Consider the following 25,110-nt stretch of genomic DNA (forward strand, 5'->3'; position numbering starts at 1 on the left):
GTGGGTGGGTGGGTGTGAATTTCAAACATGCAGTCCTTACTTACAGATGAAGAGCCTAAAAAAATTGTTGGATGGTAGGATTTGACTCTAGATAGTACAGTATAATCATAACAGGCAGAGTCATTTCAGTTGTTTGTAAATTATTTTGATTCATTTCTAATATGCCAAATTATTCATGCAATTGAAATAAAATGCCAAAAAATCCTGTAGCATATAAGGCTTTATCCTGCAAAGCACTAAAGTACTAGCTTAATTTTAAGGACATGAATAGTGCCATTGAAATTAATGGAGTTTGCTGCATTAAGCCAGAATGCTCAGCACCTTTCAGGATCAACCCTTCCCTGCATACATAAGACACAGGCATGTGCTTGCTTTCTTTATCCCCAATTCCCCCCTTCGATACCCTGCCACATAGCAGACTTAGGTTTTGTTTGTTTTTCATCAATGTACTTTTTATATTAAAATATGCTAGTTTTCATCTGTGGCTCTTAAGTACAGTAACTTCATATTGAAATAAAGCTATTCAATGATAGATGAGCATTAAAATATATCTTTTCTTCTAGCCTGAAACTTTTGAGCATCTTTTTATCAAGCATCCTGAAGCAATCTCATTTGGGCCTCTTCTTCTGGAGCCAGAAATAGTTTTGGAAGACATCAATGTTGCTAAAGCATTGAAAAGTGAAGACAAGCAAGATTTATTAGCAGTTGATTCAATGTTCACAACGATTCAAGACTCTGAGCATGACTCGGCTTGTTCTAGCAGCCATTTCAGTAACAGCCTTTCTGAGAGTTCCCATGATGACAAAGTCAGTGAAGGAATTACGAGACAGTCCAATATTAAGTACGCTACAATTATCAGTAACTTGAAATCAAGTGGGCTTTATGAAGAGCAAAAGAATCTAAGTGGTTCATTTAATGGATGCTTCCTGGGTGAAGATTCCTTAGTTACAGATCCTTTCTCTAGATCATGGGAGGTGGGAAATCAGGCATTTCTAATATTACCTGATCAACATCCGAGCCAAGCTAGCAAAACGATATCCCTTTCTGTTGTTTCTTCTGAGGGCTTTTCAGAACCTTCAGACCATGATGACACTTTCAGTGATGGAGACAGTCCTGAGAGGAGCCTCTATTACTTAGGGCTAACATCAATTAAAAAAAATGAAAATGATATTTTTTTAACAGAAAATTCTAGAGTGATGTGTCATCTTCACACAAATGGTTTATTCAAAGACATGGGGTTTCTTCAGGATATTTCTTCCGATTTAAATCCCTTTATCAAAAATAGCCTTAAATATGAAAACTCTGTTAAAACCTTTGTACCATACATGCCACAATTTCAGGCCACCACCATTAAAGTACAAGAGACAACGGAGACCAAAACTTAAGTCATCACAGCATAGTCCCATATTTCTACCTGATTGCTACTGTTAGTATTTTTTTTAGAAGGGTCAATATCTTCCCCACCCACCCCACAGGAAACTCTCAAGAATAGTGAACATGTAATGCCCACATTTTGAAGTTGGATGCCTGCTCCTACATTTGACTGACATAAATCAGCACTTTGGCTCCACAGAATTCCACGTATTGGCCTAATTTAAAAACCTCAGATTAGGGCTTTCAGTTCCTCGTTTCGTTGTTTCAAGTATTTGGTACTTAATTAGCTATTTGTGGTACCTACTCTACATGTTTCTTAGGCCAGGTCTACACTAACCCCCTAGTTCGAACTAAGGTACGCAACTTCAGCTACGTGAATAACGTAGCTGAAGTTCGAAGTACCTTAGTTCGAACTTACCTCGGTCCACACGGGGCAGGCAGGCTCCCCCGTCGACTCCGCGGTACTCCTCTCGTCTAGCTGGAGTACCGCAGTCGACGGCGAGCACTTCCGGGTTCGACTTATCTCGTCCAGACAAGACGCGATAAGTCGAACCCAGAAGTTCGATCGCTCGCCGCCGAACTACCGGGTAAGTGTAGACCTACCCTCAGACTATGTCCTGTTGCAGACACTCAAATGAGAAAATTGGTCTTGAAAGGTCTTATGACAAGGATTCCAAAGGTGGCATTTTATTTAAACTTATCTTTGTTAGGCCAGATCCTAGTCTAAGGCCTTTCTTGGTACAGGCTTTTGGCAGCTTTATAGCAGTCCTGGACCACTGGTGATTCCATCAAATGTGCATGGCTACCAAGCCCCTCCCCTTCTGGGAGAGGGGAGCCCATTGCAACTGAGGAACTGGGTGATGGCACTGAAGAAGTAGTGCCTGCCCAACACCACACCCCAGCAGACAGCAGTCCCAGCACACAGTGCCAAAGGACCCATCTGGCAATGGAACCACAACTCTCAGTAGAGGTAAGGATGCAGCCAGAGGCCAAACACCTCTAAAAAAGCTCTTTGAGAAGGCAGTGTTTTCTCTTCCCCAACTTCCACCTGCTGCAGCAGCGAAGGGTTCAGGGTTATTGCAGGCCTAGGGCTGGAGTTAGCCCATGCTTCCCCAGCTGGAGGGGGAAGATGAAAGCCGGCTGCACATAGGGAGCATGGCCTGCCTGATCTCTCCCCATTGCACGAGCAGCTCTGTAGTGCCTAAATGCAAAGGTGGAAAAAGTCCTCTTGAGGACAGTTCTGCACAGCAATGGTCTGTCCAAAGCAGAAGCCACTTGTTCAGCTAACTGGTGCGGCCAGGCTTTCGTAGTGGGGAGGAGCGCACATGCGTGGGCTGTAATGGCCGGAGGCGTCTTGCTGGAAAATGTTTTCGGCACCTACGCGGACCCCCAGAGCACCCAAGCAAAAAAAAAAAAAAGGGGGAGAAGGAGAGCGGAGAATCAGTCACCTATAACAAACAAAAGGTGGAGCAGCAGCTGTACAATGCCCCCAGGCAGTTAGCCGCTTGTGCAACTGCCCTGCTTGGTTGCCTCTAGAACTGGCCCTGTGTGTACGCACACCTGTTTGTACAGCGTTCACCACTTAGGAGTGCAGCACCCATCTCATTTATATATGTGCATATAGTATAAGGAGAGCTCATCTTCATCTCAGGCTGATGTGATGAGAGCGCCCTCTCCAGTTTAAATACTTTTATGTATAAAACAATGCTCCTATAGAAACCAATGCATCCATTAGCTAAACTCATTTGTGCCGGGTAGTGTCATACACAAAGCCCCAACATATTTATGATGGGTAACAGTGAGTATACACTGTTCGTTCAGGTGGGATCTACATTAAATTAAATATGTAAAAAAGAAGACCGAGCTTGTAGCAATGATTACTTTAAAAAAAAGTACTTGGCATCCTTCAAGTAAATCCTTGAAAGTGAGATGTTTATCAATATAGGGGGAGGGTTAGGCCTAGCTTCCCTTACACTGTCTCTTTTAAATAAAAATGAAGGCATCTACTACTGGGAGTGGATAGTTACAGGAAAATTATATCTCTCAATCAAGGGAAAGTGGGTTAAGTAGTACAACAGTGTATAAAGCATCTCCAAAAATAAGAGAATGTATCAGTAGCTAGAGATATACATTTATTGCAGTAAGATAACAGGAGTCAGACTTCTTGTGGAAGGCTTTATAGCCTCCCAATTTTGGGGGTTTTTGCCTAAGCAAAATATGCACCCGGAAATAAAATGGGCACATTTTTGGAGGCCCCTTTTGAAAGTGAAGCTTTAGTAGTGAAGGTACCACAATAAAGTACCATTTTTTTCAGTCCCATTTCATGAGAGCACATTATAGAAAAGCAATGTTAAGAAGCTAGTGTGGCCAAATGGCAAACTGGTAATGATTGGGAGCCAAAGGGTCTTTCCTATATTTTTAATCCTATTGGGATTAAGATTCTCTGTGTGAGCTCAGGCAAGTCACTTTACCTCTTTATGTCTCAGTGAACCCAGCTGAAAAACTGGGTAAGAAGTAGGGTCTCTGAGGAAACCAGATGTTGCGTCTCACCTAAATTTTCTATGATAAATTACAAAACAAAATAAAAATCCAAACCTATTGTTAAACCAAATATGTATTTTCTACTCTATAATGACTAATTATTTTTATATTGAGAATTTTTCAATTAATTATTTTGAAGAACTTCTAAGCAGTAGTCAGATATGTAAGGGTATTGAGTTTAGATATTATTCCAAAATTTAATCTACCCAAAAGCAACATAAGTGATTTAAAAACAACAACAACAAAAACTTTGAGCTGTGTAGTAGAACTTTATTTAACCAGGAACAATAGGAAATGCTATAGAATAAAAGGGCTCTGAGCAAATTTTTTACGTTTTCAAAGGTAACTACTGATTTTGGGGGTTTCTATTTCTAGATGCCTGACATGACACTTTAAAGGGTTCTGATGTTCACAGGTTGGGGTGCTTTGTGCTTTCTGAAAATCAAGTATCTCAGATTGAGCACCCAAAATCACTAGTCACTTGAGAATTTAGGCAATCAAAGACCTGTTGCAAAGACCACTGACGTCAATGGAAAGACTGCTATTGATTGCAGTGGGATTTTGGTCTGGCTCATTGACATGCCATAAGGATTGAATCTTCTATGTGGTGTTAGGCACTGGAATTTAAAGATAACATTAGTTAAATAAATTAAAAGCTCTTACTAACATCCATGTAAATATATCAATCGCCAGCTGCCCAGTTAGACAACACATGAAGAATGAAATTCATCCCTTCCTGCACAAATATCTCACCACATGGAATTTGTGTGGAGAATTTTCCAAGAGGGATGGCATTCCATCACTTGAGTGGCAAGCAAACTTAGGTATTGTAATGCAGCCCTTCTAACTGCTATTCCTGGAAATCCTGGATCCTCCTTCGTCACTTCTGAAGGCCCCAGGCAGTGAAATTGGTATGGTTCTGCTATGCAGAGGGAGTCCTGCATCGGTTCTACATGCATCCCAGAGTACGGTGGAGCCCAGCTCTGTGGGGACTCCCTATGTGTACCTGTGCAGCAGGATTTGAGGATGAGGGAAGGGAGGCGCAGTCGCAGGACTGGCAGAGCCACAAGCCTTTGCTTCCTGTTAATCCAGATGCTGAAATGTTCTGAGCTGCTGCACCCTCAGCAGTGGATTAACTGCTACAGAGCAACTGTATCACCCACTCCATGGCATGGAGGAAGGATCCTTTCCCACCCCAAAAGAATTCCCTGCCACAAGCCGGGCTGCTCTGACTTGGTGCTGGAGGCAGAAGGGATTCAGTTCATTACGAAGACTGAAATAACAGACATTTGAAAAGATGGCGTATCTCATTGAGTTTCATTTTGTTTCAAACTCTGGGTATTGTGCAAAATTTTCATATTACCAAAACTAGCGGGCAGCATTTGAAGTAAATGAAGAGATCACTGCAGTTTTGCAAATCCTGATGTTGATCACTGCTATGAGGCCTTGATCCAGCAAAACACTTAAGCGCAGGTGTAGCTTTACGCATGTGAGTAATCCCATTGACTTCAGAGAGGCTAATACGAGCTGAGACGTCTACCACTGATCTTGTTTGGATCACTATGAAATAACATGTCTAAATGTCACTGCAATGAAAAGTTCCAGTGTGGAAGCATCACATGTGCCATCTTGCTCTTCTCTCTACAGCCTCCTTAATTTCCCTCCCTGCAATGCCTCTAAACTCAGAAACACTGCGCCTTACCATTAATACGTTGTTTGGCTAATCCTGCCATCCAATGGCCAGCGTGCTCAAATTGAAGTGCAGGCTTGAAAGCATTGGGGGGGGGGGCTGATTTTTCAGAAGCGGAGAGCGCCCACAGCTCCAGTTGAAGTCATTAGGGGTTTCAAATACTTAGCGCCTCTGAAAATCCAGACCCTTAGTCTGGTGTGCCTTTTTATGGTCCCAGCCATCTTCCCCCTACCCAACCATGCATAACAACTGGTCATCCTTTAAAAACTAATTGCTTCAGTATTTGCAAGAATTCTGTATGACTAGTGAAAGGAACACTGCAAATTCTGAGGGTGCCTCTGTTTAATTAAGGGAGGAAAGGTGAGCTGGTATGGGCAGTCGCTGTACAATTTATACAATTTTTAATCCCTTATTTTGTGTGTTGAATGTTTAATCCCTTCTTTTGCTAAAGCAACCTCCAAACCACCTCTAAATTCCTATATTTTTGATATAAAAGTGACTCTTTCCCTGACCTTGTGGAGTAAGGCAGAAGAAATCTCTACCATCCCATTTTACTACATGGCATCTTTAGCATCATCTGTATAAAACATTAAATCCCACTCTTTATCTCTACACTCTTCTGTAAAAAGGCAACACCTGCATATCCTGGATCCACCATCTGCTCCCCTCTGTCTCTGTGCTCCTTTAATCCCCTGTAATTATTGCTGCTAAGGCGAGTGGGGTGTGCCATTCCTTTCTTTGACAGTGAGGATTAAGAGCTGGCAGCAGTTATGTAATTCTTTTCTTGAAATTACTCTTAATGAGTCTCCTTCAATCTTTCCTCATTCTGTTGTACTTTAACAGAAATTGGATATCTGGCATGTCACCTCAGATAATTGTTTTTAAATTCACCCTTTCTACATTAACCAACAGCCTCACAACATTTAACATGCCTGCAGTTGGCAATGTATTCATTTTAAGAGTGACCAAAATCATTAGTGTCTATTCATTATAAGGATGGACAAGTAGATTTTATGCATAAGCAGATACAGTTACAAAGTAATTTTGGAAGGATGATTCACCACATTAGCTCAGAATTCAGAGATCTATAAAGGGAATGGCATAGAAATTCAATGGAGAGCCTACTGCTATTGTTTTCTGTGATGGTTTGTTTGTTTGTTTTTGCTTGATTGTCTGTGTTACACTCTGTACAGGAATTCTGGCCCAGTCAGCTGAATGATCACACATACTTAGCACACATGATCACACATACTGTGAATCGGCAACTGGTAAATCCATCTAGAGGTCAATTGTAAATTTCAAATAGCTATTTGTTCTTGATCTCAGGGTGGACGTTTGGTCATCAGAGATCTAGGGCCAGATTCACCTCTGTAAGTGAGCACAACTCCACTGAACAATGGAGTTGCACCTGCTTATGCCAGTAGTGAATTTGGACCTTGATCTTCTAAGTGCACATCTGTTGGCCCATACTCTAAATGCTGTGTTGAAATTATATTTGCAAGCATGGTTGTTTTTTTTGAGGGGGGAGGGTGTTTCTGGATCTCATTTGCATGTGCAACAATGGAACTTAAATACCCTACAAATATACATATATCTTAACATGGGTTCAGTAGCTGGGATAGGGACATATAGGAAACTGAAATCCTGTATTGGTTGCATTGGGCCAAATCTCTCGCCATGTTTAAATTTAAGGAGTAGCTGAAGTAACACCACACAGACTGGTATAAAATGGCTCTGTATTGAGCCAACCGTGGCCTAGTCCATGAGGAGAGGTGGAGGGAATCAGAATCACAGAAGTATATGGCAGGAAGGGACCTCAAGAAGTCAAGTCCAGCCCCCTGCACTGAGGCAGGACCTAGTAAACTTAGACCATCCCTGACTGGTGTTTGTCCAACCTATTCCTATAAACCTCCAATGACAGGGATTCCACAGCCTCCCTTGGAAGCCTATTCCAGTGCTTAACTACCCTTATAGTTAGAAAGTTTTTCCTACTATCTAACCTGAATCTCCCTTGCTGCAGATTAAGCCCCATTACTTCTTGTCCTAACTTCAGTGGACATGGAGAACAATTGATCACCATCCTCTTTATAACAGCCCTTAACATATTTGAAGACTCATCACATCACCCATCAGTGGGAGGATATGTCCCCACCCAGATGTGAGGGGCCATGAAACTGACTGACATGGAAAAGAGACAAAATGCTATAGCAAATGTGTTTCCTGCTCCATATTTCTCCTCCTAAGCAGAACTTCATGGAGTCTGACCCCTCTAGCCTAGGGAAGTTACTGCAGGCCAAGGATAATAGGAAGATGGGGAGAAAGAGGTGGTCTGGAAGAAGGAGCCAGCCATCATCCTGTGGGGAACTGGGTGAATGGGGCCGGGAAGGAGGGTGGCTGAGGGAAAGAGTTCTTCTTTTCTGCCTTCTTCAACTTGATAACCTCCATCTTCATCCGCTGGATGATAGTATTCCTCAGTCACCATATATGGATCTTGGGTAAGTGGACTCCTGAACTCCACCCCAGTAAAGAGATGGCTTAGCTCTTAGGCAGCCATCTACATTCGGAGGTAAAAAAGAGTCCCCTCAGGATGAGTGGAAAAATCATGGCCATGGAGCACAGGTGTGCTGCAGAGATCCTGAGGGCACTATACCATAGATGTACCATAGGCTATGACTTGGCCCAGAAAAAGTACAGCATGGGTACTGGCAGTAAAATACTTTCCTATCAATATACCTCAACTTTTGCTAAGAATAATTCACTTTTAAGTCCCTTCATTTGCCAATGCTGAGACTGCCAGTAAGATTGCAAATTCTGTAGGGTGATTTTTGTGGTATGGTTACTTATCCATCAGGAAAACATATCAGTTTCAACTGCCTAGCAAACAACTAGGAGGAACATATATGACTTCTGAAGTAAATAACTATAAATCCTAGAACTAAAGGCTTGCAAATTAATTTTGAATAGCATTCAAGAGTATAGACCAGTTATGTTAAAAATATATCAATTAATCAAATGTGGTGTTATTACTGTTACGGGTCATTTGCACTTAAAGATTAGATGTGCATTTTATTTTTTTCTTGCAATTGATGTTATGAGTAACAATAATTGTTTAAAGTAACAGGACATTGCTTTTTCATGTATTCTGTATATTTGTGGCTTATTGGTCTGTTCAGTTTGAGTCATTGTTTTGTCTAATTATCCTTGACTTTGAATGTATGCAATAGAATGTTGGGGGGGGGGGGGGGAGGGGAATTCCTTGCCAAAGCTGTGAATTAAATTTTTTATGTGGCTTTCACTTTTGGAATATTTTCAGTTATTTAAGTAATTATTTCTCGCTTCTCAGAATGTAACTTTAAACAGTGCTTTATAACAATAGCAGAGTAATTTTGTATTTATTTTTGTGAATAAAATGTTTATTGTTGAAGTTATATTTAAATACCTGTGTGCTTCCATACTTGTATAGTATCTCTGCTTAGCTTTTGGGACCAACAATTTCCAAGGGACAATCAATGTATTCCATTCCATTTCCCTTTGCTGCTTGAGCACTGATGGTATTATTTAAATGGAAGAGAAGAGCCTTTAGAATTTTACTTTCACAGCTTACACATCTCCCTTAACCTTGAAAATGACAGAGGTCCTGTATTATATATAACACTACCAGAGTATAATCTAATCCAGTGGTTGTGGATCACTTCTTAATATATCCTCTCATGGACACCCAATCTTGAATCCTGTACTTCTTCTGTGCTAACTATACTGCTTGGTTCTATAGAGAACGTCACTAGATGGCAGAATTAAGGAAATAAGATTTAAAGAAACAAAACAAAACCCTACCTGGCTTTATTACAGTGGGTGAGGATGTTTGGTTACATCCTCTTATTTCGTATCTTCTGCTTTTAATTTCCTTTATCTGGTGCAGGGTTTTACCAAATCTGTCATTGCCTTCTGCTCCCACTATTCCAATCTCTCCAGGTCATTTTGCTGTTTGGTCCTAGCCTCCACTGGGTTTGCCATCTTTCCAAGTTTTGCGCCATCCACCCATTTGGTCAGGGATGAATTTACACCAAAAGACCCCAAATCAGCTGTACTGGATGGAGAGAGCTGCTTGGATTTGTGTGATTTACCTCAGTTGCTCAAAATATTGTCCAGAAACCTTTTAAAGAGCCCTGAACAAGTCTACATCCAGCAGGAAGCAGCACTAGGTGAAGACCAACGTGTGCTTTCCCCAAGTTAGAGAAGCTCCTGGGAGTGCTCCATGAGATAGCAGTGGTCCATGGACTGCAGTTTAAGAATTTTGGCTGTAATCATATGCTTCCTGCAATGAAATCACCACATATTTTCCCCTAGATGTAATATGAGACTCAGCACACATAGCTGCAGGATTATCAAAATGGGCTTGTTTGCAGAAACTGGGTAATATATTCTGCAATTCCTTAGTCCTTAAACCCCACTCATAATTAGTCACCTCCCTAAAGGCTTGACTCAGATCAATACGTTTTGATTTCAGTGATGCAGAGCTGAAGAACTTGGCCTCTTGCCCAACTGGCTGATTCAGTAAGAAATGTGATGAAGTGAGGATGGACATTGAGAAATAGAAACATTCTTTTCTCTGAGTCTCAGATGGAGAAAAGTCCAGAATCAAGCAGAGGTGACTACTCCAACATAGGTCCATGTTTTATTCTTGAATGGTGCTAGTGATCTTTATGTTCTGACTACAAAAACTACCCTTCACTGTACAGGATTTTTCAAGAGAAAAGTTATTCTTCATTCCTCCTTTTGAGAGATTATCATATGGCTGCCATGTTTAGCCCACAGATGAAGTTCAAATTAGAAATTCCTTTATAGACCACTCAGGGCCAAATGGTGGCCATCCCAGGTGACACAGGGAACCCACTCTCACCTAGCGTACAGCCAACATTCTACGGTTCACTGTCCTTAATCATGCTTAAAGGACATGGCCAGATGAGGTGAGGAGTGGCCATGGATCCACTGCCGCTCCTTTGGTAAACTGTGGAGACCAATGCTATGGGGAGTATAGGCTGTATCTTTTTTAAAAGGTGTAGTACCTATTCTGAATATACCCCTACAGCACCTTGGAAACATTTTTTCGTGCTTTTGCCTTATGTAGGCACTACGGTTCCAACCACCACTGCTCAGTTTTTCACCCCCTTGCCCATCCAGTTGTGTCTCTGGCTAGAACAGAAGCAGTATTTCTGCGGGGAAAAGCTTCATATTTTTGTGTAAGCAACTTGCTAAGGTCACAGGGGTTCAATGATTGCAGTTGGGAATAGAGCCCACGTGTCTTGATTCCCAGTCCCCTGATGTAAACAATACAAGAGAAGTATGTGGATAAATACCTCTTTATGCATCTCTTTCTTGACTATTACAATCAAATAAGACCTCTCTCCCTCAGGCAGGTTCCTGTATTCCTGTGGGTCCTTTTAAGAGAAGGCCAATTTACAAATACTGTTTTCAGTTCACATGTGCTACTCTACTCAAGTCAAAGAGGTTACGTATGTGTATTTGAGAGCCAAACTTGGCGTCATGTACAATACATGCAGTATTCCTTAGGCACTAAGGAGGTCAAAGATGCTGGTGGCATGATAACTGTAACCTAGAGTAGGTTTGCTTTGCCTTTTTGGCATTTCTCTTTTCATTTGAAAGTCTATTATAATTATTCTATAATAATACATTATAAGATTTTTTTAATGTAATCTAACAAATGCATTTGTTTGGACAAAAACTGGGCTATTTTTTCCTTTTCTCACATAGTAACCCAAGTATGGGAGTTTAGTGCAATTATAGATAAACATGGCTAAACAAAATTACCCCTTGAGGGCTCATAATGGACCCTATGCATCTACTGAAGGGTCACTTAGGTGAACCTTGAACCTACACTCTTATTCATCTTGCCTTGTAACTGAAAACAAGCAGAAAATATACAGGAGAGAATGTTTATAGCTCCAGTTAATCATTTTTCTGACAAGTTTCTCCTTGTTTTATTATATTGCCATCTAGTGGCTGCTTAATTCACTCTGTAGTGCACACAGTTGTGTGTGAAAGAAGAAACCCCCATAGAGACAGTGTAAAGTATTTCACATTTTGCAAAGCGAAACGTTTCTTTTTGCTCATGAAGGGGAGGAGGATATTCTGTAGTGTCATCTTTCCTTCCAGTGCTGTGAATCTCCATGCAAGACTTGTGCACTGCTTAATTCAAACTTACTGCTTGACTGCAGTTAAAGCAGTAATTACGCTGGTTACAGTGGTGAAAGTCCAGAATGATTCCCTACCTGGTTTGACCAGAATTACTCCACTGAGTAAATGAGATCACCCGTCTGGCCCAGTATGCTCAGTAGCTAAGGATGCCCAGGGACGCACATAACTAAGAGTGATTGTCATTGGGCTGAAACGTCATGTGCTAAGGAAATTATACACACCTCTTTATCCAATTCTGTTTTTAAAAAGATATGCACATTTTGTGTAGGAAGTGTAGGAAAGCCTTTGTGTTCAAAGCAAGGAGGAAAGAAGAACATGAGTCATACCAAACTTTAAAATGTTATTGTATTGAAAGTTTGCTGTGGACAACATTTTCCAGCCTTTGCTTGTGGAGGAGGCAAAACCCCTCTTCCTGGGCCTCTCTCTAATATAGCCATCTCCAATTGAGGAGTATGTTAGCTGACTTCAACGGGTACATGAAAAGGAGTTGTCATCTGTGTGCCCAGGTGAGAGCAGTGGGAAGTGGAGGAGAGATGGGGGCCAAACCCACCTTCCCACCTCCCCTAAGTATGGAGGATTCTCCCAGGCCATCCTCCCACAGTGGAAGCTCAGTCGCTTCACTCATTTGTGAGCAATGTCACTAGAGATGCGTCTCAGGCCTTTGCAGCTACATGCCAGGAGAATGGACAAGATGGTCTTATTAGCGTTCTCCATCTCTAACGTCTGCGGTCCGTATATTTCCCTTGCATATAAAGGTGAGTGGGATGAGAACACTTACCTGAAAGCTTGCACAACAGCCAGGACTGAGTAGCTGATAGGTGCAGATAGGTGATGCTGCAGGGGAGCCGCTAGGACACTGAATATGAAAACATGGACCCACAGGTTGTAAAGGACTGAACTCCGCTTAGTCTCCCTCCGTGCTGCTCTTCTTCATCGGCAAGCCAGCAACTCAGCCAGCTTGGGAGGCTATTGTGCTCCAGGCCATAGCTGCCCTTTGTGAACACTCTGGCTGGACTCATGAAATGCTGAGGGATGCTAAGGCTGCAGTGATTATTTCCTCTCTCTAACTCTGTATCCAGGCCTGCATGTGTGGAGCAAAGTGTCACGCTGAATGACTATTTGTTTCAGTTACCTGGCCCCGCAGGGGAGCTTGTGCAGGGGAGAACATAGTGCAGGAGAGACAGTTGCCTATGCACAAAGTCTGGATAGTTAACGTGGGTTTGCTTACGTTGCGCAGGGCAGTTCTGCCTATAGGCACATGTTTCTATGTAGGAGAGGAGAGGTAGGCTGGGTAAAGTGATGAACTGCACCATCCTAAACACTCAGTGGTAAATATTAAGAGTGTTATCTTTAGAGGGGTGCCTGAACAAGAACCCTGGCTCCTAGCACTCCTAAATGTGAGCAATGTTTGGACTTGAACTTCACAGATCAGACCTCCTGCTTAGTTGTCACATCAATACACTACCGTTGTTGAAAACTCCATGAGTGGGTGCAGAAGAGTACTAGTCTGACCTTTCAGACGACAAAAAGCACCTTGAGATCATGTTCTAAGAACAATTTCAAAGTCTCCCATTTATTTTGGTGAAAAAGCTGGACCATTTTTTGAGCACCCAGTCTCACGCTGTATTAGTCATTTGTTTGTCATCCACTCTCATACACGGTACAATGGAAAAGGATTGGAATCTACACCAACCCAGCCTCCTCTGCATCAACTGTTGCTGTATTCTCCCACATCAGAAAACATCTCCTCAGAAAACCTTGATTGGCTTGACTCAGAAACCTGCTATTAATTTCTACAGCAAATGGTTTGTGGGGGAGGGAGGAGGAAAAGGTGTGTGTGTGCGGGGGAGGGAAGTAGAAATCCTCTACTGGTAAAAGAAGAAAAATCAGGGTTAATACAAGATGATAGTGTCTTTAGGCTGAAAATTAGAAACCCAAAGCCAGTGAGATTGTTCCATGCTGCTAAATTGACCACTACGGTTCTGTGGATGATGGTGACAAGACTAAATGCTCAAGTATCCGGGGGTAGCCGTGTTAGTCTGTATCTACAAAAACAACAAGGAGTCTGGTGGCACTAAACACTGGATTTCCACTCCCCCTTCCATAGGACAAGATTGAAGAGCTAAGGAGATGCTCAGTCAGTGAATGGAATCAGAAAAGACAAATTAATCACCAATGCCAGACCATTGTAATCTCATTATTTTGTGGCTGGCTGAATCCATCTAATACAATTTCCTCCCTCCACCACCATGCTCTGTGCTAGCTAGGGAGGGTATTTTTCTCTTCCTTTCCTCTTCCCCTCTCTCTCGGCTGCCTGAAGGCAAGAGAGTCTCTTGGTCTCCCTTGTGCACATGCCTTATAAAACAATCTTTAATTACATGACCACATACTATTTTTTCAGCAGGACCCCAGGTTTATTCAGTGCACTGGGCAGATCTGCTGTGGGGACAAATCAGGATTGTGTAGGACCCCTGCCTTGTTTGTTGAGGAAGTTGGAAGGTTTATACCTACTGTGGTACCTTGGAAACAGCAGGCCGAGGCCCAACCAAAGCTAAAGGCCTGCCCATTCAACTACAGAGGAGGAAGCACCAGGCCACAAATGACTACTTGGGACAACGAATGGGGGGGGGAGGGGGCAGAACCCACCAACAAGGAATAGGAGTTAAGGTCAAAGGTTAAAAATCAGGGATCCAAAAGGGGACACCGAGCAGAGGACCCCTCACCATGCCCACTGCTCTTCAAAGGTGTGTAAGGAGTCAGTGGACACCATCCAGAGGAACTCTACCCAAGGTGTGACTGGAGAAATGATCGGAAATAAGCCTCCACAGACAGAGCTCCCTCACCCCTCCTCACCCTGGAGCTTCCTCCTCCAGGTCTGGGGGATGGCCTTCTTGGCCATTGCTAGAAGGACATTGATGAAGCGGTCTCATGACTTCATGGGGCCATGGATAGGGTGTGCAAGGATAAACAAGGGAGGGAGGAAAGTGCAGCCAGAAGCTCAGTAAGAAGTTCTGGAGGAGCTGGAAGCAGGGCTGTAACCTGACACACACTATGCAGACATGATGGCTGAGTGCCACAAGGTCCACCCAGGCCCTCTGGCTGTAGGCCAGGAGGTCTTAGAGTCTGGTGACGTGAGCCAGAGCTATGCTCTTGCCGCAGAAGGGACAGGCATTGGGGGATTCCATGACTGTGCCACATTCACACCCATGCTCATGCCTCCATGAAGGAGCCTCCAGCAGTCCATGGAACCAGAGTGGAATACAGGCTGGCCCACTGGGACTCCCCACCATCCACAGGTGGCAGCAGCTCCTGCCACTTGGTGGTGTGGTGGGCCATGAGGGGGTGGAAGTGGATAGTAAGAAGCACACTTGCGGTTTGGAAATGGACCAGCTGGATGGTATTTAGCCCACTCAGGTGGCACATTAAGGGCAGCCAGGGAAGTTTGTGGGGCAGGGACTTCTGATGACAGGCTCTGGAGGGCCAAGGGTCAGGGATGGGCACGAAGCGTCCTCCTGCAGGACACGCTCAAGAGATGTAGGGGGTCAAGGCTGCCCTCACCTCCTGGAGAACAAACAAGGGGCATGCAGGGTCAGCAACCCCAGGCACTGGCTGAATGCCACAGGGTCCACCCAGGCCCTCTGACTGTACTCCAGGAGGTCTCCATCTCGTCACATGAGCCAGGGCCATCCTCTAGTGAAAGGGGCAGGCAAACTATGGCCCACGGGCCACATCCAGCCCGTCAGACCATTTAATCCAACCCTCAGCTCCCACTGGGGAGTGGGGTTGGGGTTTGCCCCACTCTGGCGCTCCAGCTGCGGAGCGGGTAGACTGGGACAGTTACCTCCTGTGTCTTAGATATGACAATCCTGTTAATACCCCAGAATTATATTGGCCTTTTTCCACAACTCGATCACATTGTTGTCTCATATTCAATTTGTGATGCACTATAACTCCCCGTCCTTTTTAGCAGTACTACTGCCTAGCCAGTTATTTCCCATTTTGTAGTTGTGCATTAGATTTTTCCTTTGTAAGTGAAGTACTCTGCACTTCTCTTTATCTTGATTTCAGACCAGTTTTCCAATTTGTTAAAGTTATTTTGAATTCTAATCCTGTCCTCCAAAGTGCTTGCAACCCCTCCCCGCTTGGTGTCAGCTGCAAATTTTATAGGCATACTCTCTCCACTCCATTATCCAAATCATTAATGAAATTATTGACTAGTACCAGACCCGAGAACGACTCCTGTTGGACCCCACTAGATACCCCTCCCAGTTTGATTGAAAACTATTAATAACTACTCTTTGAGTATGGTCTTTCAACCAGTTGTGCACCCACCTTCTGGTAATTTCATCTAGACCACATTTCCCTAGTTATCTTATGAGAACATTGTCTGGAATGTTGTCAAAAGCCTTATTAAAAATTAAGATATATCACGTCTACCGCTTCCCTCTTGTAATGTGGTTCACTCATTGTTGGGACACCTCCTTGTGGCCATGCCTGGGGATTAGCTCCTTTCAGGCCAGATTCCCCACACACATATTCTGACAGTTACTCATGCCATAGCCCCCTTAGCTTTCCAGGACTCACAGTATTCCCTCTAAATAACTCAGCCCTCCTCTGAGGTCACCTCCCTTTCCAGGTATTCAAATTCCGAATGGATCTGCTCTCCACATGCCATGCCAGACAGTCTTCCAGTCCAAGGCCAGGTCCTGTACCACTTTCTCAGTAGCTGGTAGGAGAACCTGGGCCTGCCCACTACTCTAGGTTTTAATCCAGGGACCCTATGCCCAGCAAGAATGATTTGTTCAAGCTCTTACCATGTTGCTGTTGCCCTGGGCTCTTCCTTACCTCTCTTCTTCTTTATTTTCTAGCCCTCCTCTGGGTTTACCACTGGAGTTTCCTTGGCTCCTTGGGGCTAGTTCACCCCTCTTGGCTTCTTACCACAGTCTGTAGTCCAAGGCAGGATCCCAGAACCTACTCTCCCTCTAAAACTCCTCCTTGTACCAGGCTAAATCCTCTCCACTCTAGGGGGTAATTGTGGAGCTCCCAGCTACCCTTTTCCCCAACCACCAACTTCCTCTCTTTATAGGCCTAGCCCAGCTCCTCCCCCAAGCAGGTTTCATCAACCATTAGGCCTTATCAGTCCCTGGCTTTGCTCCAATTGGCCAATTTTACCTGTTCAGACATTGTGTGGGGTGGACACCCTAGCACAATCCCAATCCTCTAGGCCAGTAACCCTATCAAAAAAAGTAATTAGGTTGGTTTGGTATGATTTGTTCTTGACAAATTCATGCTGGCTATTCCTTATAATCCTATTATACCCTAAATACTTACAAATTGATTGTTTAATAATTTGTTCTAGTATCTTTCTGAGTATCTAAGTGAGGCTGACTGGTCTATCATTCCCTGGGTCCTCTTTGTTCCCCTTTTTAAAGATAGACATGATATGATATTTGCCCTTCTCCAGTCCTCTGGGACCTCACCTGTCCTCCATGAGTTCTCAAACATAATTGCTAATGGTTCTGAGATTGCTTCAGCTAGGTCCTGAAGTACCCTAGGATGATTTTCATCAGGCCCTGCTGACCTGAATACCTCTATCTTATCTAAATATACTTTAAAGAGACTCCTCTTTTCTCCTTTTAGATACCTTGTTAGGTATAACTCATTTTGTGCCTTAGCCTCTCTGAGATTGTCCCTACATGGTTTTGCTATTCTTTTGTACTCCTCCTTAGCAACGTGTTCATGTTTCCACTGTTTGTAGGATTCCTTTTTGATTTTCAGGTCATTAAAGAGCTCCTGATGGAGCCATATTGGCCTCTTACTATTCTTCCTATCTTTCCTTCACATCGGGATAGTTTGCAGTTGTGCCTTTAATAGTGTCTGCTTGAGAAAGCACCAGCTCTCCTCCACTCCTTTATCCCCTGAGATTTTCTTCCCGGGGACCTTACCTACCACTTTGCTAAAGTCTGCTTTTTTGAAGTTCAATGCCCTTATTCTGCTACCCTCAGGCCTTCCTTTCCTAAGAATCATGAAATCTATCATTTCATGATCCCTGTCACCAGATTGCCTGCCACCTTCAGATTCGCTACCGATTCTTCACTTTTGGTCTGATTCAAGTACAAAATGGCTGTCCCCCTGCTTACTTCCTCCACTTTCTGAAACAAAAAGTTGTCCCCAATATATTCCAAGAACTTATTGAAAATGTTGTGTTTTGCCATATGACTTTTCCAACAGATGTCTGGGTAGTTTAAGTCCCCCATTACTACCTCTTCTTGTGTTTTGGATATTTCTGTTAGTTGTTCTAGAAATGCTTCCTCTTCCTGATCTGGTGGGGTACAGTAGACCCCTATCATGACATCACCTCTATTTTTTTAATCCCTTTTATCTTTACCCAGAGACTTCCATCTGGCCTGCCTCTCACCTCTTTCCGGATCTCTGAACAAGTGTATATATTCCTCATGTATAATGCAACACCTCCGCCCTTTTTATCCTGCCTCTCCTTCCCAAACAAGCTATACACTGCTGCACTAATATTCCAACCGTGAGACTTATCCCACCAAGTCTCTGTGATGCCAGGTAAGTCATAATTCAGCTTATGTACTAATACTTCCAGTTCTTCATATTTATTCCCCATATTCCTTGCATATTCCTCCACTGATTTCCCTCGTTGCTCCTATGCAGGGCCGATGCAAGGAAGTTTTGCTCCCTAGGTGAAACTTCCACCTTCCAGCCCTGCAGCAGCTCCCCGCCCCCCCCCACCCTGAGGCGCTCCCCCATGGCAGCTCCTCCCCCCCTGCCCTGAGGCGCCCCCCCGCGGTAGCTTCCTCCCCCCGGGGGAGCCGTGCGGCAGCTCCCCACCCCAGCTCACCTCTGCTCCGCCTCCTCCCTGAGCACGCCGCCCCTGCTCTAATTCTCCTCCCAGGCTTGCGGCGCCAAACAGCTGATTGGCGCTGCAAGCCTGGGAGGTGGGAGAAGTGGAGCAGTGACCGCGCGCTCGGGGAGGAATGCTGTAAAAAAAAATTGGGGGCACTGCTTTTTGGCACCCCCAAATCTTGGCGCCGTAGGCAACCGCCTAGTTTGCCTTAATGGTAGCACCGGCCCTGCTCCTATGACCCTATTGTAATTTTCCACGTCCCCCTCAACATCTAGCCCGGTGTTAAGGACATCTCTTTTATGCTTGCCTAACATTGGGCTTTTGTCACCTGCTCCCTTTGAACCTACTCTAAAGCCCGCCTCACTAGGTTGGCGATTCAATAGGTGCAAAGATTCTCTTCCCCTTCTGGGTCAGGTGGACCCCATCTCTTTCCAGCAGATCTTCTTCCTGGAACCAGCATCCCACAGTCAAGGAAGCTGAAGGTCTCTTTTCTTTCAAGGTACTTTCTCTTTCTTTCAAGGTACGATATTTTCCCAGAATCAAAGTACATGATGGCCAGCAGGTGGCATCATGGAGTAGAAAAGAAATAAAGAAATAATGCTTCCTTGTTAAACTTGCATAGATTTTAGCTGGTTTATCTGTAATTTAAAGAGTCACACAACTGATTTATTTCATTTTCAGGGCTAACTTCCCATAAGAATCAGACAAGAAAAGGCACAAGCTTCAGATATTTTTGCTAGGCAATCACAGCTCCTTCCCTGAGAAATGGACTTTGAATTTCTGTTGCAAATAATAGTAAGATTTATTCTACATGATTAAATCTTAGCATTCTTAGTGATTAAATCAATGTTCCATGCACATCTATGTAATCAGGACCAGTTTTAGGTGTGGGCAAGCAGGGCGGCCAACCTGGGTGCCAGCGTCCAGAGGGTGCCTGTTGTGAAGCAGAGAAACTGCTAGCCAGAACAGCAGGGGTTAAACAAAGCCTTTGGGCCAGCGAGCCCCACCCCTCTATACCTGCAGCCAATCCCAGGTCTGGAGCGGGGATAAAAGAAGAGAGCTCGGCTCACTTCAGGGCTGATGGGTGGAGAGGCAGGAGCTAGCTGTCTCCTTGCCTGAAGGGACAGAGGACTGGCCTGCCAGCCAGGGCAGCCACCTGGAAGTAAGCACTGGTTTCCTAGCCAAGGGAGTCTATGAAGGACCCCTCAGCATGGGAGGTACCTGACTGAGCAAGCCCCAGAGACATTATGGGGCTTGCCCTCACCAGCTTGTGGCTGCCTCACCCGAGGGAGACTGGGACTGCAGCAAGGTGCGGTCTGGACCCCAAAGGGAGTCTTGTGGAAAGCAAGCTACCTGGTAGATTGGACTAGAGGGAACATGCCTTAAACTGAATGGACTGGTAGGAAGTAGCCCAGGGCAGTGGATTCTGACTCCCTGCCGGGAGGGACACCAACCCTCCCTCCCCTCCCCCCCCCGTTCAGGGGTTGCCATACACAGGGCCCGGGCTGAGGCCTGTTGGAGAGGGGCTGAGTACCTGGCAATCTAACCCCTAGGCTGCTCAGCCACCCAAACCCCGTTACAGTGCCACACTGCTGGATGGGCTGGATGTTTTGTTCCACTGATTGGCTGTGGGTTTGTTGGTTGCTTGCAAGGGAGGCGCTGGCAAAAATGTTTTCTGCCCTGGCTGGGAGAATGGCTAGCGCTGTTCCTGTACGTAACTCATTTTATTTAAGAAAAGTACTGCTCTTTACAAGACATACTGATAGCGCATGGCCAACAGATAAGCTACAAGACCCTAGAGCCTAACCAGAATGCTGACAAGAGAACAAATACTGCTCTGAGTAAAAGAGAGCAATAGTTACACTGATCACTGCTGTCAGAATCTTTTTTTAAAATTTCAGAATAAGTGTTTTAAAGACAAAGTCGCTTATCAAATAAGTTGAAGACTAGGCAGAAAGGGGACAAATGAGAAGTCTGCTAATTTTAGAATGGTTAATAACTGGTATTATTAATAATCATATTTATTATGTGTAATGCAGTGATGCCTAGGAGGCCCAATCATGGATCAGGACCCCACTGTGCTAGGTGCTGTAAAAACACAGAACAAGACAGAAGGTCCCTGCTACAAGGGGCTTATGCCTTAAGTAACCTATCTCCCATTAGTTACATTAATTGCTTTAAAATTTAAAAAAATCTTTTGATACTTTTGCTGTTTGTATTAATAGGAGTCTATGAGTACTTAGGCCTAGGGCTAGAAGACCTAAACCTGAGTTTTGCTGTTCTGCTCCTGAACTCCAATCCAGGGACTCTTATGTACAAGGAGAACCTTGAAACACTCCATGGGCCTGATCCAAAAGTCAATGGAAATATTCCCCGTGACTTCAGTAGGCTTTCGAGCAGGCTCTATATGCATATTATTTTGTAAAAATATACAGTTCAAGAATGTACTTCTTGAATATTAAAAATATAGCTAAGCAAGTGGAACATTAGCTACTGATGCTTCAGTTTAAATGATTCCCATTATAGGACATCCTATTTAAACTGAGGACACTATTCCAGTAAGATTTGGGAAAGGGAAACCCTCCTCATATGGGAATTTCAGAAGTATCCTCTGAGGTTGAAAGGGAAAAATAATTTTCCAGTCCTCTTTCTACTGGACATGCGAATGGGCGTTCATTCGGTCAAGTCTTGTAAGAACGGCATACTCACTGATGTGTGTGTCAATTGTTCTATACAACAATAAGAACATTTTGTTTACAGCACTTGATCCATATGCTGGAAGCTATAGTTTTCAAAAACTCAGTTCCAGTATTTTTTCACAATAGAACTGCACATTAGGAAGACCAAAAGAATATGCAAAAACGGTTTTCTTTCAAGGTGAGTCCAAGTGGAAATATGCAACATGCTGGATAGTGGAAAATTGTCTGGTTTTGGCAGGTGTCATTCTGTTAAGTCACTTTTTTAAGGATAATTAATTGTCTGTGTGAGACTCCAATTGAGTACTACCCATCAGAAGCTTCTCATGCCAGAGCTGTCATCAGGAAAGCAGAGAATAGGATTGAGAAACTCATTGGAAAATCAGTTTTGACAGTTTATGGAATAATGCTGTCCCCTACTGGAATGGGGTGAATAGAAAAACAAGTGAGGAAAAGAAGAGGTGACAAAGGCTTTGTGGGTGACTTTAGTCGTGGTGAAAGATATAAAATGGCCAGCTTTGGAGAATGGGGTCTCCTGATTATCCGTAGAACAGGTATTACTTTCACCCTGGCAATTGCAAGGTTATCTATCTTAATTTTCAATGTGCCCATAATTGTAGCATCTTTCCCCTCAATTCTTAATCACGATAATGCCCTGTATGGCTCTGCTCGATACTGAAGGGGTCACTTGTGAATGCAAATGAGCAGTTTGTTTTCTACATCTAGTTCATTTTCTGTACTTTTGGGTCTGATTTTTCAAAAATCTCAGTGGGAGTCTTTACCTGTGCATTGAACGAATTTGATCTTGTGTCAGACATGGAACCTCCTGATACTACCGAGTTGCTTTTCAGAGAAGAAACTCACTTAAAATTGAAACTGGCCATTTGTCAGTTTATGCACACTTGTGTGAAGAATGGATGTGACCAGAGAGCAAGTGTGGACTGTTACTGTTGCCAAATCAAAGCTGGCAAGCTAGCAGTGAGAAATTTATATAGAAATGGGCAGGAGACATGGTGCAGTTTGGAACCATTTGAAGGAAACATTTCAAGTTACTCTAGGCACTTCAAGGTTGGCACAGATCTGGGCCAGAACAATACTGGCAATGAAATACTGGGCCTCTGCCTGCCTGATGATGTATCAGGAGAATGTTCTAGATACATGATGCTGTTCTTTACAGAATAGTTTGCAACCGCTTTCATGAAAATGCTTACAGAAGAGGTCTAGTTTGTAGGTGACTGTGACTTTTTAATGATCTGAGCCTGGACTTAATTCTTTTGGAATTAAGAGAACCCATCTTGAGTGGTTCTCACCTGGAGATGTGGATTAGTGAGCAGGAGTGCCACCTCTTCTTCTTTATTGTGCCCATTCCCAGTTACCCAGTGAGAGCTCTTCCAGCTGGAATGCCTGGGAGGAGAGAATGTTTGTTTGTAAAGCTGGGAGCTGGAGAAGAGAAGCCAGTCCTCATGTCACTCTCCCCTCCCAAAGTTAGGGAGACCAGACAGCAAATGTGAAAAATTGGGACGGGGGTTGGGGGTAATAGGAACCTATATAAGAAAAAGACCCAAAAATCAGGACTGTCCCTATAAAATCGGGACATCTGGTCACCCTACCCGCAGTGGCTAACATGACTAAATTAATGTTGCTTTGGCGTTAATGGTGACGTCAGACCAATCTTCCTCTGGGAGGTGAAGATCTGACAGAACTCTGCAAGATGAACTTGTTGAATTCCCACTGAAAGTAAGATTTGGAGCTCTCAGATGCTCATTGTTTTATCTGAATAGACAAATTACTTCATAAAATCACCTCTAAATGTGGGGGAAATATTGTAGATTTGATTTTCTTGTTTTCCTGTTTCTTGGCTTGTTTTCCTGTTCTTCACATCATTAGGACTTTGAAATGTGCTATCATACAGATACAAGCTGCATTTTATTTGCATGTCACAGTAATGTTGGGCTTCTTTTGACCTTTTTCTTATTGGCTGGATTTAAAAAATATATGTTGAATTAGAGGCTGTTCTGACCATGTTAATTTGTAACAGACTGCTCTCAAAACCACTTAGCGCTATCTTGCAGAAGCAGCTGCTCTGACAATGTTGCATTAGCAGGGTTATAACTGCATTAGCCTTTACAGAGATCTAAATTCAATACATCTAAAGAGATATTTTAATGTAGATGCTTCTTTGAGACACTGCACATAGTGCTAGTCCAGGAGAACAAGAAAGTGAAAGTGACCAGAAACACAAAACAGTATTGGGTCACTGTCCATGATGGGTGAAATGCCCCAAGTGCTACAGAATCTGTAGCACTAGTATAAATGAAAGCATAATTTGTCCTGTAATTTTTAATTTGACAGTGCAGCATTTAAAACTCTCTCTCCAGTAAAGATGTGTACTAGATTATGCTCCCAATTATTCCATTACTGTCAGTCATAAAATAGCTGGACACATAGACTATTCTATCTGCACTTCACTGTACTAGTACTTAATCTAAGGGAAAACACTGGTGTTTAAGAGAGCAGAATGTTTTTGTTGCACAATGTTTTATGTTGGCAAAACAAATACTTATGATTGTGCCTGAGACCCAAAATTCAGATTGTCATTTGAATCTGTTCTTTCCCACAGTTCAGGGGTGGTTGGGGAGCTGGTTGTGCTCATCTCTGTAAATAGCTGCTGTCTGTGTCTGAACTCTTTTTGTAATCATCTGTTTTTCTTCCTGAATTACTTCTGTGATTCAGGACAAAGAGGAGTGGCTGCTTCCACACCTAATTCGGGCTCTGCCCCTGAGCCTGTCCATTTAATCAGCCAATGCCTGACAAGATGTGTCCTGATAGACACTTACCATATTGCAACATTTTACAGTCATCAGATTGCCTATCCATTGCACTCATTGTCTGTTATAAGGTACCTGTCTGAACCTCTGTAGTTAAGAACAATTATATTCCCTCTTTCTAATGGGATCTAATATGAGTCAGGATGAAAATTGGCAGGGTTTTTTTGGTTCTTTTCAAAATCTGCTTTACATTTTGTTGGCCAGTTATAGTGAGAGACAGACGTTTTTTGCCAACTTGAGATGCTTTTTCACACCTCTAACAAAACACTAGGCTTGGATTTTAATAGGATACTTTCAGGGTATGTTTTACAGTGTTATTTTTTTAAATAGTTGATTGTGCCAAATTCATCTTTGGTGTAACTTCACTGAATAAATTAATTTGACCCACTGTTTGCTGTAATCCTTTAGAAGCTCAATAGTGAATTCCCTGTCCAAACAAAATTAAACCATATGAATGCAAGTTAAAGGCCTGATCCTGCCAACACTTATGCATGTGAGTAACTTTATTCACATACGTATTTCACAGGCTTCAGGAGACCACTCATGTGAATAAAGCTATGCCTATAGGGCCATTCAATATCTTAAAAATAAGTGTAACAAGATATTGTCACACTAAAATTAATGCACTAAACCAATAACTAAATATACTCTCCTTACCTATGTTACTAATAAGACGTCATCATTAAAAGAGAAAAACAATTAAAAATCTGTTTTACTTTTCACCATGAACATGAACCCAAACAAGAATATATTAGCAAATGTTATCACAACACCTTCAACTGTCCCAGTGACTATGCATTATGGATGTGGGGTTCTCTTTTGGCTGATCAATCCACTCCAAATAATGCTGTGAGCTACTGATATATATATTTCATCAGCATAAGCTGGATTTGC

At 43.2% G+C, this 25,110-nt stretch overlaps 1 protein-coding gene across 3 annotated transcripts in view; it reads left to right on the plus strand.

Annotated features, from left to right (window-relative positions):
• Positions 1 to 3,962, plus strand: part of LEPR (leptin receptor) — a 62,452-nt gene extending 58,490 nt beyond the window's left edge. For all 3 annotated transcript variants that reach the window (XM_005300085.4, XM_065553978.1, XM_008166638.4), the window contains one exon: positions 564 to 3,962. In XM_005300085.4, coding sequence (XP_005300142.1) covers positions 564 to 1,385 — 822 coding nt within the window. In that variant the 3' untranslated portion in view covers positions 1,386 to 3,962. The remainder of the gene's footprint in view (positions 1 to 563) is intronic.
• Positions 3,963 to 25,110: the final 21,148 nt, after the last annotated feature.

This window comes from Chrysemys picta, chromosome 8 (assembly GCF_011386835.1).
Source record: "Chrysemys picta bellii isolate R12L10 chromosome 8, ASM1138683v2, whole genome shotgun sequence".
Lineage (NCBI taxonomy): Eukaryota > Metazoa > Chordata > Testudines > Emydidae > Chrysemys > Chrysemys picta.